The sequence below is a fragment of the Bos indicus genome, chromosome 26, assembly GCF_029378745.1.
Source record: "Bos indicus isolate NIAB-ARS_2022 breed Sahiwal x Tharparkar chromosome 26, NIAB-ARS_B.indTharparkar_mat_pri_1.0, whole genome shotgun sequence".
In the NCBI taxonomy this organism is placed as follows: Eukaryota; Metazoa; Chordata; class Mammalia; order Artiodactyla; family Bovidae; genus Bos; species Bos indicus.
Window position 1 is genome coordinate 11496690 of NC_091785.1, and position 14473 is coordinate 11511162.

Genomic DNA, 14473 nt, shown 5'->3' on the forward strand with positions numbered 1-14473 from the left:
AGGAGTTCCTTATACTTTCTGGATAGGAGTGTGTTGCAATTACTTTCTTTCAAACTCTGGTTTACCTTTTTACTCTCATTGCCTTTTTAGAACAGAAATGAAGAATTATTCTAATTCATTTTCTCAGTCTTTTCCTTTATTAACTTCAAGGACATGAAGCTGTTCTCTTACATTATTTCCAGAAAGGTTTGGGGTTTTACCTTTCCTATTTTGATTCCAGTATTAATTTTTGTGTTGGGGTGAGATAGGGGTAAAGGCTGTCATCGTTCTTATAAATTTGAATTACCAATCGACCTGGTAGTACTTTTTGAAAAAGCTGTTACTTTTCTACTGCTCTGCAACTTTTGTTGTAGGTCAGTTGTCCAGTGGTTAACTTTTGTATATGGTGTGAGATTATAAGTCTTTTTTTCCATTTGGCTGTTCAGTTGTTCCATCACCCTTTGTAGAAAAGACTGTTGTTTTCTCCATTGAGTTTCTTTGACATTTTTATGGAATATCAATTGACCATGATATTTTTGGACTGTATCCTCTGTTCTCTGATGTCTGTATATCCTTAAGACAATATCACACTGTCTTTATTATTATATATAGTAGGCTTAAAATGACATGGTATGATTGCTTCTACTTTGTACTTCATTTTCAAAGTAAATTTGACTATGTCATTTGCATTTTCATGTTATTTTTAGAGTCAGCTTTTCCACTTCTACTCACTCACAGACACACAGATACACACACACACTTGCTTGGATTTTTATTGAAGTTGCTTTAACTCTAGATCTTCTAAGGGAGAACTGACATTTTAAAAACAATGAATCTTTTAATCTTTGAACACAGGTTCTCTTTATTTAAAAAAGAAAGTGAAAGTGTTAGTTGCTCAGTCTTGTTCTACTCTTTGCAACCCCATGGACTGTAGCTGGCCAGGCTCCTTTTTCCTTGGAATTCTCCAGGCAGGAATACTGGAGTGGGTTGCCAGTCTCTTATCGAACCTGTGTCTCCTGCATTGCAGGCAGATTCTTTACTGTCTGAGCTACCAGGGAAGCCCCTTGTTTATTTACATGTTCCTTTATTTCTTTCAGCAGTGTATTGTAGTTATGTTTAGATCTTGCACATATTTTCTCTAATTTGCCAGTTTTTCAACCCAGTGAAAAAGTATTTTTAATTTTCATTTTTCTGTTGTTTGTTGCTATTGGTTTTGTCATTTATTTTTTTGTAATTTTACCATCTCATTTTGCAAATATTGAGGGAAATGCTAGAATTAGTTTAAAAGCTCTAATTGTTTATTGAAGGAAGTGCCCAGTAAGCTTTTTTTGTTTTGAATGAGGTGGAATAGGATATAATATGTGGATAGTTAAGGTATATAAAGGCATTATGTATTTGGTTTTTTAAGTAAATATTTTATCTAGACTTGTCTATGTAGTTTGTTGTGTATCCTGTTCACAGTTGTATTTATTGTGTTATCCATAATAACTTCAAAAATTCTTAGATTCATAATGTTACAACATTTACTTTAGCATTTTGTGTTTATTCTGTTTAGGAAATACTTAAAGGACAGTTGGCTGAGAAAGATGGTAACCTCCAGCAGTGGCGGGAAGAACGCGATCAACTTGTTGCAGCTTTAGAAATACAGCTGAAAGCACTGATCTCCAGTAATGTACAAAAAGATAATGAAATCGAACAATTAAAAAAGATCACATCAGAGGCTTCTAAGACAGTCAGTAGAATCTTTTTCTTTCTATGCCTTTTTTGATTAAACATAGGAGTTTTCCAAAATTATTTAATTGATTAACTTTTAAAGAATAAAAATGTTAGTAGATCAGTTAGGAATCATAGATTGAAAAAATTATTTGCATGTTTGCCATGAATTTTGAGTTTTCAGAGTTTACTCTGAGTTGACCCATCAGTGACTGGTTGAGGAATAGTACTTTCTCTAATATTTTGGCCATATCTTCAGGTAGAGTATTTAGAAAATAAACAACTGGTGATTTAGTCCCTCATCTGTCTTTAAAATATGGCAGTGTGACTCAGCCTGAACTCTTGCTGATATTTAAATATTTGAGCCCATCCTAAATTTATGATAAAGATACACACTGTTTTTGAAAATAAGCACAATGGTGAGGAGATGTGAGTCATTCATTGGCCACACCACTCAGCTTGCAACATCTTAGTTCCCCGATCAGGGAATGAATCCGGGCCCCAGCAGTGAGAGCTCTGAGTTCTAACCACTGAACTACCAGGGAATTCCCAGGAACTACTTTTGTAATATGCATTGGAGTTAGGAACCCTAGATGAAGAAAGTATTGCATTTCTCAGATAGCTGTTTCCCAGGAAAATTGAATCAGGGTGCATCTAAAGCTAGTCTTTTCAGAGTAAATGATTGGCATTTGAAAATATGCCATTCTAAAGCCTTTAGATAAATAATAAAATAAATGTGTATGTGTGTATCTGTCTCTTACATCAAAAGACCTTGTGATTCTCAGAGAAAGACTGCTCAAAACAGGTATTAGCATGTTGTATAAATTGTACAGAATAGACAGTTAGAAAAATGAGGTATCAACTACTGTCATTGTGGTTTGGGACCTTTGGGAAAATTACTCAACATTTCTGAACTTTAAATCAGAGGTGATAATGTCTTCCTAATGGAATTGTGAAAATTTATTGAGAGTGTTTATAAAACAGTTAGCACAGTTATTACAACAGTGGAAGTCAGTACATGCTAGTTGCTTTCTGCATTATGAGTGCAAATAGGATCTTTTTTACTTACAATTTTGGGTAGGTGACATAAGAGATGTATTTGACTTTTGATTTTGGTGGTAGTGATTAGAGGGTCCATGTTGGAATTTATCAAGTTTAGCAATGTAAATATGATTTTTTTTTATAGATAGGGTTTAGGAATAGAGAATATCCTGTGACTAAGTGGGATGAAGAGCGTGCAGCAAGGAAAAGTTTAGTTATCAGTATAGTCTTTTCTACTCTGATTCTGTAGTTGCATTCCTAAGACACCTCCAGTTTTTTAGAATTACATTATCAAAGTGATTTGGGAGGTTTAAGCTCCAACTCAGTACAGAGTCTGGTTTTGTTATTTAATGTCTCTAGGTCTCTGTTTCCTATACGGAAAGTAGAAATAATGATTCTTGCCAAATCTAACTCCGAGTTGCAATGAAAGTAAAATGAGAGAATATATGTAAAACACCTTGGAACTTGAAAGTAATCTTTCAAATTTCTGTTTAGGTCAGACTCAGAAGAGGCTGGAAAGTTGCCGAGTCTATGAGCATGCAAAAGAGGAAGAAGGAGAGTTAGTTGGTCATTGAAGTCTTTAGTTACTTCCAGTATTTAATTCATCTAAATCTTGATTTTATATTCTTTAGGTGAATTATTTTAATGTATATTCAGTTACAGCGGCTTGTTGCTTTAATATTTCCTTATTTTAGGAAAAACAGACCGTGGATATCCACCTCACACAAATGAGTTCAACAGATCCTGGCAGGGTTGAAATTGAACCTCAGTCAACAAGTTTTGAAATTTCCAGAGGTGAAGTAGAGGTGGGTATTTGATAACACAGTCTGTTCTTTAACCCTCTTTGCCAATGACCATTAATTACTAAATAACACTTGAAAGTATAATTTAATTAGCTGTTGAAGGTATCTTGCTGTACAGTTAGCTATGAGTGCTCTTGGGAAGGAGAACTAAAGGCTTTTGAGGGGAGATGCAGTTCTCCTGAGGAAATTTGATCCCCAAATGATACTGATCTCCTCAAAATGATACTGATCTCAAACAACAGATCTTTTAATATAAATAAATTTGATGGTCAGAAATAGGAAATCCCACCAAAGATAAAATTTGGATGACTGTTTTCTCTCATAAGTAGTCCATTTAAAAAGCATTCTAGTAAATAGTATTTTTTGGAAATTTTACCCACTTTACAACTTTATCACAAAATCCCAGTAACCTCACAGTGAAGTTTCTTTGGTTTGAAGTGGGCTTGGGGTTCTGTGACTCATGTTGTATAGCACAGAGTTTATCAGAGTGCCTATGAAATAGGTAAAAATCATGTGTCACTTTTTGAAAATAAAATTACTTTTTAAAATATTTATTTCAAAAACATTTAATGGGAGCATTCATTGTTAGGAACTTTGCTAAGCCCTGAGGGTAAAGACATAAGATCGCCATCCTCGAGGAGTAAGAATTCTAATAAGACAGGTATTTAATGACTGTCTTGTTTGACCATTAGGACTGAGTGTTATGAAGAGAGTGCTGAGAAGGCACACTGAGGAAGATAGGATGAATTTTGCTTGAGTGGCTGTGTAGAAAAAGTAACATTATACTGGGTCTTGAAGGCTAATGGAAGTTTACCAAGCAGAGAATGGGAAGAGAAAGGCATTTTAATTCAGGAAAATAGCATAAGGCATTCCTTACAAGGCTTCAGAAGAACCATGTTACTTCCACCACATGCTGTTAGTCATAGAAGCCATTAAAGCCAGCCTCTATTCAGGGGCGGGGGGATGAGACTCTTGAGGAAGAATAGTATTCACAGCAAACTGTAGTTTACCACAGTGAGGGTGCTTATTACCTGGTAGCTCAGACAATAAAAAATCTGCCTGCATTGTGCGAGACCTGGGTTCAATCCCTTGGTTGGGAAGATCCCCTGGAGAAGGGAATGGCTATCCACTCCAGTATTCTTGCCTGGAAAACCCCATGGACAGAGGAGCCTGGCAAACTATAGTCCATGGGGTTCTAAAGAGTTGGACACGACTGAGCAACTTTAAATAAACAATAGATATTGGAATAGATAGGGTGCTTATTAAAAATCCTAGACTCTTTTCTTCGAGATTCCTGGTTTAGTAAATTCGTGGTAGAGTTCAAGAATTTTTAAAACTCTTTCTCCAGAGTATTCTTATGATGATACAGGTTTGGGAAATACTGAGTACCATGTGTAAACCTGGAGAAAGTAGATGACAACTCACTCTTTATATCCCTGTTGTGGTGAGTTTGACCCAAACGTTTTATCTTTCCCAATTCATTCTTTTTAATAGGTATTTGACAGAGGTAATTTTTGGCAATTTAGAAATTCATGTTCTGCAAATACGGTTTGTTTTCCTTTTAAATTCTGTTGTAGGATGGATCTGTAGTCCTTGACTCTTGTGAAGTGTCAACAGAAAATAATCAGAGCACTCGATTTCCAAAACCTGAGTTAGAGATTCAATTTACACCTTTACAGCCAAACAGAATGGCAGTGAAACACCCAGGTTGTACCTCACCAGTGACGGTTAAGATTCCCAAGGCCCGAAAGAGGAAAAGTCATGAAATGGAAGAGGTAAATACTTAACTATTAAGTGAACTAAACAAGTAAGTTTTATTATTGTTCAGCTATATAGTTAAACTCTGCTACGTTGCCCTCCTGTGCATAAGCACTAGTATTAGAACCCAGAGTCATAGTTTACAGTGTATTTAATACTCTTAAGAATGTCGCTGTGCTAAACAGTCCTTAAACAAAAAGCTTGAGGATTTTAAAATGTGTAGACGTTTCCTTGTTTCAGTGAAGCTGTGATAGGTCAAATGGTGGTGAATTTTAGTAGAAAGCTATTTCAGTATTCCAGTTCTGTTCATACTTAGTCACTTTCCTTCCTGTGGAGTAGGAAAGGGATTAAGGATAAAGGAATTAGAGAAACTGAAATGACTAACTTGCTTGAATAGAATCATTGTGATTTAGTTAAAATCTTAGGTCTCTATGATCATAGTAGGTTTCAGAAGAGAAATTCTTTTTCTGTGAGCCAGTATGAAAATTTGGATCCTATTTAGTGGTAGGCCAAAAATGATTTACTTTTGCTTCTGCAGCTTTCTGATTGTGGGGTTACCAACCTTCTATCATATTCTAGCCATGTCGGTTCAGCAAGTCACATAAATTTTCTGATTCTCACTTTCCTCCTTTTGAAATAAAGAATTAGATATACTGTGTTTAAAATGTTTTGCTGTAACATTATGTACCTGTAATAGGTACATAATAAATGACAATGTTTATGCTAAAAGCAGTATTTATGTTTAAAACTCTTTAGCACAATAACTTTTTCTCCAACTTGTCTTTTTCACTTCTTTAAAGAGTAGTGTATTTTCAAGCTGGTGGAAGAACAGAAATAATATTAAACATACTCCTGAGGCTCTCTGTCAGATAATACATTTGATGAATGAATATTATTTAGCATATTTCTTGCTACACGTAGAGCACCTTAAAAGATTGTTTTGGAGAGCCTTAGTTAACTTTTATTCTATATTTAATACACTTAGATACCATTAAGATACAGATGACCCTTGGACAACATGAGGGCTCAGTGCCAGTCATTGTGCAGAATTAAGAGACAGTTATTTTATTCATTTTACTGCTGGTATATACTCCCCATTTCAGAATTACTTACAACAACAGATTGTTCAAAGTAAACCATGTAGAAACTTAAAAGTTTTAAGTGATTTTGCTAGGCTCTTTCCTGCTGTAGTAAACAGTGTTGTGAAGTCTTCAGGAAAATAATTTATACAATGCTATATTCTACTCTAAATTCTACTCCAAATTTGAAGTGCTCTATTGAAAACAGCAAGTGTGATGGAGTTACAATCTTTCTTCCTTTGCTTTCCCTGATTACCATCTATCTGTCTTTCCTCTCTTTAGAAAATCTGCTTTTTGTCATCCTTATGACTTTACTTTGTAACTTGAATTCTGAGGCTCAGTCGTGATCTTCTCTCTCTTTCTGTTCTTGCCTTCCCCCGCCCCCTTTATGCTTATCATCTTTAGCACAGTTAGGATTTGCACAAGTTCAATTCAGTTAATAACTACAAAAGATTTTGTCTTAAGTAAGGTTATGTGGGGAAAAAGAGTAAGATGTCATGCCTATTTAGTACTGAAGGCAGATTTTATTTCTTCACTATCATTTTTTACCTGTGCTTATACTGAAGATTTTTGTTTTCAGTGTCACCAAGTACCAATTAGAGGTCATACTCAGCATGATTTGGGAGTTGGGAAAAGGGTAGATATATTACTATGTTGTATTTTAAAGATGGGACTCAAAAGATGTTATCCCTTCATTTAAGTAGTGTAATTTCATTATGATGCATGTGAAAAATTCATACCTTCAATCATTTTGTAATAAAAACATGTATTATATCGTCAGGCTGTGCACTTAAACCTACATATGTTATATATCAGTAATATTTCACTGAAGGTGAAAAAATTGTGAGAAGAAAGTTGTACCTTCAGTCAGGGTTTCTCAGCTTCAGCATGATTGACATTTTTGGCCAGATATTTCTTTGTTTTGAAGAGTTCAATGTCCTGTACATTGTAGGGTTTTTTAGCAGTATTCCTGGCCTCTACCCACTAGTTGCCATTAAACCTGCCTCTTATACCCAGCAATGACAATCATAAATATCTTCAGACATTGCCAGTGTCCCCAGTCAGAATTGCTCCTGGTTAAGAACTATTTGCTTGTTTTTTTGTTTGTTTGTTTTCTTTTTTTTCTTCCTCTGGAGTCTAGAGAGAGAAAGAATATGTTGTTTAATCAGTGCTGAACTTCATTATTTTTAGGACTTTGTGAAATTTGAAAATAAGAAGAATGCTACACCAAGAATTAATTTGAAGTCCCCTGTTTCTGAGCATAGAAATTCTTTCAAAAAGGAACAAAAGGTTTGTCTTTTAATTTGTCCAGAATTGACCATTTTCATAAGTTACATTTGTGAAGTAGATGATGAAAGTAAAAATGTCAAATTTGATTAGTAATTATTCAGAAGTTGAGTCTTGTCCAGTTATAACTCACTTATATTCTGTTTTCTATTTATCTAATTCAACTTAGATATATAACCTTTAACATTTGACAGGTAGCAGGTACTTCTTGATGTGTTCATCTCTGACTTAGCACTCTTATCACACTCATTCTCTGGCCCTTTCATCCCTCTCCGTATATTATTAACCCCAAGTTCCCTGCCTGAGAATTTATAACTTGTGTCTGGCTTCTTTAATTCAACTATGGCTATAACTGTTTGTTCTAACATGCCTCATTACCAATAACAACAAAAAAATGTTTGTTTATTAGGTTTCCATACGCCCATCATCTAAGAAAACTTATTCTTTACGGAGTCATGCATCCACAGTTGGTGTAAACGGGTCTGCTAAGAAAAAAGAAGGAACGCTACAGAAATTTGGAGACTTCTTACAACATTCTCCAACTATTCTTCAGTCAAAAGGTTTGCAGACTATTAATTAAATGACCCTTTATGTTAGATGTATGGTGTTTTCTAATATCTGATTTGTATAAACTCAACCACAGTGACTCTTACATCTCCAGTAGAAACTGTTCTGTGTTAATGTTAGGTATTGAGGGAGGAAGCATGAACCTATGATGTGCCTTGGCGTTCACTGTGTGGTGGGAGAGAACAGTCTGTATTTAAATAATTGATCCAGAGTAGCTTCCCAGGTGGCGCTAGTGGTAAAGAGCCTGCTTGCCAGTGCAAGAGATGTAAGAGACATGGGTTTGATCCCTGGGATGGAAAGATTCTGTGGAGAAGGGAATGGCAACCCACTCCACTATTCTTGCCTGGAGACACCAATGGACAGAGGAGCTTGGAGGGCTACAGTCCATAGGGTCGCACAGAGTTGGACACAACTGAAGCGACTTAGCATGCGTGCATGCAGACTGCTTAATGCGTTGTAGAGATACAAGGAAAGAACTATGGTAGTATTGGAGGAAAAGAACTGTTGGGGCTATGGGAAGATTTGGTATTAATAGAAGAGATGGGATTTAACTTGGGTATTGAAATGCTGGAAGATTATACCTCCTAGAAGTAACCACTATTAGTATTATGGTATATATTCTAGTGCTTTTTTCCTCTGCATGGATAAATATTACCTAATCTTATGTACTATATCAAAAACATATTTCTTTAAATATCTATAAAATTTAGTTGCTTAATGCTTTTTTCTTTATAATGTAGACATATTAATACTCTGGTATTAATAATGTGATAAGATATATATTCTCTCTATACACTTATACATAAATACATACTTACATACACATCTACCAGAAAGAACAGTTTTAATATAAGTAGAGTACCAGGGAAGTGGAGCACTTGTGTAGGCAGTTCTAGGTAGCAATATGCATCTGGCATCTAGAATGTGGAGAGGTTATTAGGAGGAAGCAAGCAGGAAGGAGTGAGTTTTCATGAAATTACCTGAGTGGTGGTGGTGGGATAAATTGGAGACTAGAGGTGGGGAGAATGAGGAGGGAAATGACTAAAAGCAGGGGGACACTTGAATTGAGTCACATTGGTTGTGTAAAAATACTTTGTGTAAAAACTTACCACAGAGCTTCCCAAACTTTCTTGGTTCACAATGCCTTTAATGTGTCAGTAATTTTTTTCAGTGCGTCCATGCACCCAAAGAAACACCTAAATAGTCCCATTCATTAATACTTAAGGCCAAACAATCCCTGAAAATTTAGCTTCTGAAAATCCAGGTTGCTAAAATATGTCACCATCCAAAGGAAGGATATTTGATACCTTTTTGAAACTGTGTACTACCTTGAGTTGAGTGTCACTGTTTTCCTTAGAAATTTAAAATATTCCAAGTTGCTCTTGTGAATTTGCTGCAACATGTCTTGGCACACAGTTTGGGAACTTCAGACTTAGATCCATTTGTGTGTATGTATGTGTGTGTATATATATATTGTGTGTATGTATGTGTGTGTGTGTGTATATATATATATATATATTAAAAGTATACATTGTTGGAAAGGTATCATTTGTATAAGCATAGAAAATATCTGGAGAGGTAAACAGCAAATTGTTAAATGTCTAAATTTGGAGAGGTGGGACTTGTTATTTTAGATTTTTAGGTATTCTACTTAATTATATTGACCATTGTTTATATTTATTTAGTTGCTAAATTGTGTCCGACCCTTTGTGACCCCATGGACTATAGCCCACCAGGCTCCTCTGTCCATGGGATTTCTCAGGCAAGAATACTGGAGTGGGTTGCCATTTCCTTCTCCAGGGGTCTTCCCGACCCAGGAATCAAACCTGGGATTCGGGTTGATTCTTCCCAACCCAGGAATCGAACCTGCATTGCAGGTAGATTCTTTACTGACTGAGCTACAAGGGAAGCCCTTCTCCTTGAAAACATATTTCCTTTTGATATATAAACAATATATTGCCATAAAAAGCAATGCATATATGGTTTATATATTAACAGGAAACATGTTTTCAAGTAAAGGGAAGTACCCAGATAGTAATGACTTCCTGACTTGGTTGATTTAGCTTAACAGCTTCCCTACTATATACCTGGTGTGGGTTTCTTTTTTTAAAACTCCTTTCTAGGAATATATAGATTGCCTGTTTTGGATTGTAACTGCAGTACATGTCTCTTGTTGATCACTTGGAAATAAAGGGAAAAAAGAAGAAAATAGAGGCTAGTTCTTAAAATTCTGTTGCTCTGATAACTACTCTTAATCCAGTACTCAGTATCACTGTTCTCCCCATTTATCCCTTATGCCTATCTCCTATCCATTCAGTACATAGCAGCCAGAGTGATCTTTTCAAAGTACAAATTATTTAAGCCATTTAATTTTTTGTTTTCTTATTATCTATTCCAGTAGGATATAAGCTCTGCAAGTGCGACATGTCTGTCTTGTTTACATCTTCGGCTCTTAGTACAGTGGTTTGCACATAGTAGTGTGGGATTTTGAGGCTCCAACCCAAATCCTATGTGTGATTTGTTTCAGGCTGACCATGGGCGACTACAAAGGTTTTACCTGTTAGGCCTCATAAGGAAAAGCTGCCCTTCCCACATCAAACATGATACACAGCCAGTGCATTCCAGTCTTTGAAGGGAGTTAGTCAGTCAAGGACTCAGATCTCCTGCTGGCCATACTCTTACACATATCTGCATTCCTAGCCTGTGTGTGTGTGTTAGCCACTCAGTGGTGTCCAATTCTTTGTGACTCCATGGACTGTAGTCTGCTAGGCTCCTCGTCCATGGAATTGTCCAGGCAAGAATAGTGAGTGGGTTGCCATTTCCTTCTCCAGGGGATCTTCCCGACCCAGGTATTCAACCTGGGTCTCTTGCATTGCAGGCAGATTCTTTTACCACTGAGCCACCACGGAATTGCTAGCCTAGGGGCCTTCATTTGGATGCTCCTAATTGTGAGTGCCTTCAGTAGAGAATGTCCTCAGGCATCTCTGCTGAAGACTTTATGATGGGGAAGGAGAAGGAACCTTGGAGACACTTTTTTCCACTGACTGTACTTTTCCACTCCTCCCCTCTAGTCTCCAGCACCAAGGTCCATAAAACTGCAAGTGCGGAAGCCTTCTGACAGTGATAGAACCACCACTTCTGTGCTGATGCACCTGACCCAGACATGCATTATCCCATGGGGGAGTGTGGAGCAGGGCGGGGTTTGGTATGTTCTCAGTTTAGACTTCCCTGGTGGCTCCGATGGTAAAGCGTCTGCCTACAATGCAGGAGACCCAGGTTCCATCCCTGGATTGGGAAGATTGCCTGGAGAAGGAAATGGCAACCCACTCCAGTAGTCTTGCCTGGAAAATTCCATGGACAGAGGAGCCTGATAGGCTAGAGTCCATGGGGTCGCAAAGAGTTGGACACGACTGAGTGACTTCACTCACTCAGCTTAGCCTCTTGCTTATTTAATTGCAGTAGATGGTTAAAGGCTTTAACTTCCATGTTGACTTATCTTAATTAGCTACTCTGACATCTGGCAGCTCCGCTCTTAGGCTCAGCTTAGCCACTGACAGGTAGACACTTAATTCTGCTTATTCCCTTAAATGTGTTCTTTTTTTAAAAAATATATATTTGATATAATATATATATATATTTATATATTTTAAATCCAGAAGTTTTCCTAAATGGAAATGTTTTGTGCTGAAATCAGTATTTGTCTGTTAAAATAAATAAATAAATAAATAAAGCAGATGTACAAAGTAAGAAATTGAAAAATTCCTTTTCAACTCCCTAGAAACCATCAACTGTTAAAAATTTGGTTTCTGTCTTTTAATCTATGTATCTGTGTGCATGTGTTTGTTAACTGGAAGTAAATGGCTCACAATTACAAGTTACTTTTACTTAATATTCATGTGGACATCTTTACATGTGAATACTGAACTAGCTCTGCCAACCTTATTATTCTTAGTGCTGCATGGTCCACTGTGTATGTGTACTGATCTTTTCCATAAATGTAGTACTGACCTCTTCCGAGTCGTTAAGGATGCCTGAGTTTTACTGGTGGTAGTATAATTTACCAGTATGTAAATTTACCAATAGTAAATTTACCAGATTTACAAAATTTCAACCTTTACAATATGTTGAATATTAGTGAAGTGATATTTTATTTATTTGCCTATTTTTGCTGTTGATCATTAGGTCATGTATTTATTGGGCATTTCTTTGTTTTCTATTTGTGTCCTTTCACCATTTATAAATTGCAGTGCTTTTTAATATGGCTCTTTATGAAGGGTTTATAATATTTGCAATTAGGAAATTATTTCAGGATTTAACTGATAAATTTTTTTTCATAGCAAAGAAGATAATTGAAACAATGAGCTCTTCAAAGTTCTCAAATGTAGAAGTAAGTAAAGAAAATGTGTCTCGACCAAAACGGGCCAAACGAAAATTATACACAAATGAAATTTCATCTCCTATTGATATATCTGGCCAAGTGGTAAGCTACTATTTCAGTTCTCTTAAAAGTAAAACTCTTTATGTTCTTTTTAATTCTGAAATACTCTTACAATTTGAATTACATAGTGGTTTGAATCTTTTATTCTGTACACCAAGTCTCATAAAACTTGCTTTAAAAGTTATACTATTGGTACTGGATGTGTTAAGTTTGTAGTAATTGAATGTAAATGCTACATTGATGTATACAAGTGTCACGTGCATCTGCATTGGTAAACTCATTAGAATTCTAGAACTTTTAATTCCATCAATAGAATTATCACTGTTTAATAATTTCTTGGCTTCTAACATCTGTTTTTTCATGTTATCTTTATCATAAGAGTTGTACAAATCTGGGCCTAAGTCTGCCTGGTAAAAATATAGACTTGACATTCAGTCATTTCCTCCCACTTTGCCTCTAAGCCTTCCATGTTCTCTTCAGAAAAGACTGTAGTTCGTCACCCCGACTCTGTGACTCATTCTCCTGACTCAGAACACGCTGTTCTATTACAGGGAAAGTTCTAATTTTCTATCATGCTTGCATTTGCCTAGTGGATAAAAGTGAAGATAGGAAAATAATTAAAGGAAAAGCCTTCAACAGGAAGTGGCCAAGAAAAATCAGGAGAGACCTTTTTGTAACAGTAGCTGTCAGATAAAAGATAGACACTTGAAGCAAGTAGTAAAGAATTAGGGTCATTAGGACATGCTTTTCAAGGTGCTGTTCTCTTGGTAACTTTTTTCCATCTGTCTGATAAAGTACATGATTTTCTCCCTTGGCTGAAATTGTTTCTTTTCTTAGTTGCAAAATAATGCTCTACTTGTTATTGCAAAAAATAATTTCTTAAAAATTACTCGAGATACTTGTTTCGAAATATTTTAGTTATTATTTCAAACTATGTATGTCCTGAATTCAGTAAAAGTGTGGATTTCTTTAATTTTAGAATGAGGTGGTATTGTAAGAATCTTTTATACTGCCTCAGGCATGCTTTTTTTATAGAAGATAGTGTAATTGCAGTCCAGGAGGACAAAAATTACTGTCATGTACTTATTTCAGTTATTAAACACTGAAATATGAACATATCTTATTAATTGTAAGTAAGGTTTCATTTTTACTTTTATTTTCACTTATAAAATTTGTGAAATTGTTAATTTCAGATTTTGATGGACCGTAGAGTGAAAGAAAGCGATCATCAGATTCTCAAACGACGACTTCGAACCAGAACAGTCAAATAAATCACTTATGGAGAATATTTTAATATAAATTTTGTATTCATAATCATTGTAACTTGTATCATAACTTTTTAAAGATAATTGTATATACTGTGTTGCATCAAATCCCTTTGTATATACATTGTTATTTTATACTGGTATAATTTTAATTCAATAAAGAAAACATGTCAACAATAAGTTTACTTGTCTACTTTTCTAAGGCTTTTAAATAATAGCTTCTTTTTAATAATAGCTTCTTTTATCCTAGGCGTGGGCCCAGAAGGATGCTATGGTTTTTGTTTGTGTTTATATACATAGATGTTATAAATTAGATCTTTGGTTTACTTATATTTAACTGTTGTAGGACTTGCTTTTACTGCATCTGTTAGGAAATACAGGTGATTTTACATATCTATGCAGGAAGTAAGTGTGTATAGGTCATCTGGTTGCTAAAATGTGCACATATTTTAGAAAAGATGTCAGGTTTTTAATTAGAATATCTTTTATTTTTAAATAATAGAATAGAGTTGGCTTTCTGAATTTTTTAGGACACAGATGATT

General features: G+C 35.5%; 1 protein-coding gene across 5 annotated transcripts in view; it reads left to right on the forward strand.

Moving 5' to 3' along the window:
* KIF20B (kinesin family member 20B) overlaps positions 1 to 14110 on the forward strand; it is an 84644-nt gene extending 70534 nt beyond the window's left edge. For 4 of the 5 annotated variants that reach the window (XM_019953157.2, XM_070780461.1, XM_070780460.1 and 1 more), the window contains 7 exons: positions 1535 to 1711; positions 3429 to 3539; positions 5114 to 5311; positions 7565 to 7663; positions 8070 to 8220; positions 12565 to 12707; positions 13859 to 14110. In XM_019953157.2, coding sequence (XP_019808716.2) covers positions 1535 to 1711; positions 3429 to 3539; positions 5114 to 5311; positions 7565 to 7663; positions 8070 to 8220; positions 12565 to 12707; positions 13859 to 13936 — 957 coding nt within the window. In that variant the 3' untranslated portion in view covers positions 13937 to 14110. The remainder of the gene's footprint in view (positions 1 to 1534; positions 1712 to 3428; positions 3540 to 5113; positions 5312 to 7564; positions 7664 to 8069; positions 8221 to 12564; positions 12708 to 13858) is intronic. The other variant, XM_070780459.1, reaches the window with a different exon arrangement.
* The last annotated feature ends 363 nt before the right edge of the window (positions 14111 to 14473 follow it).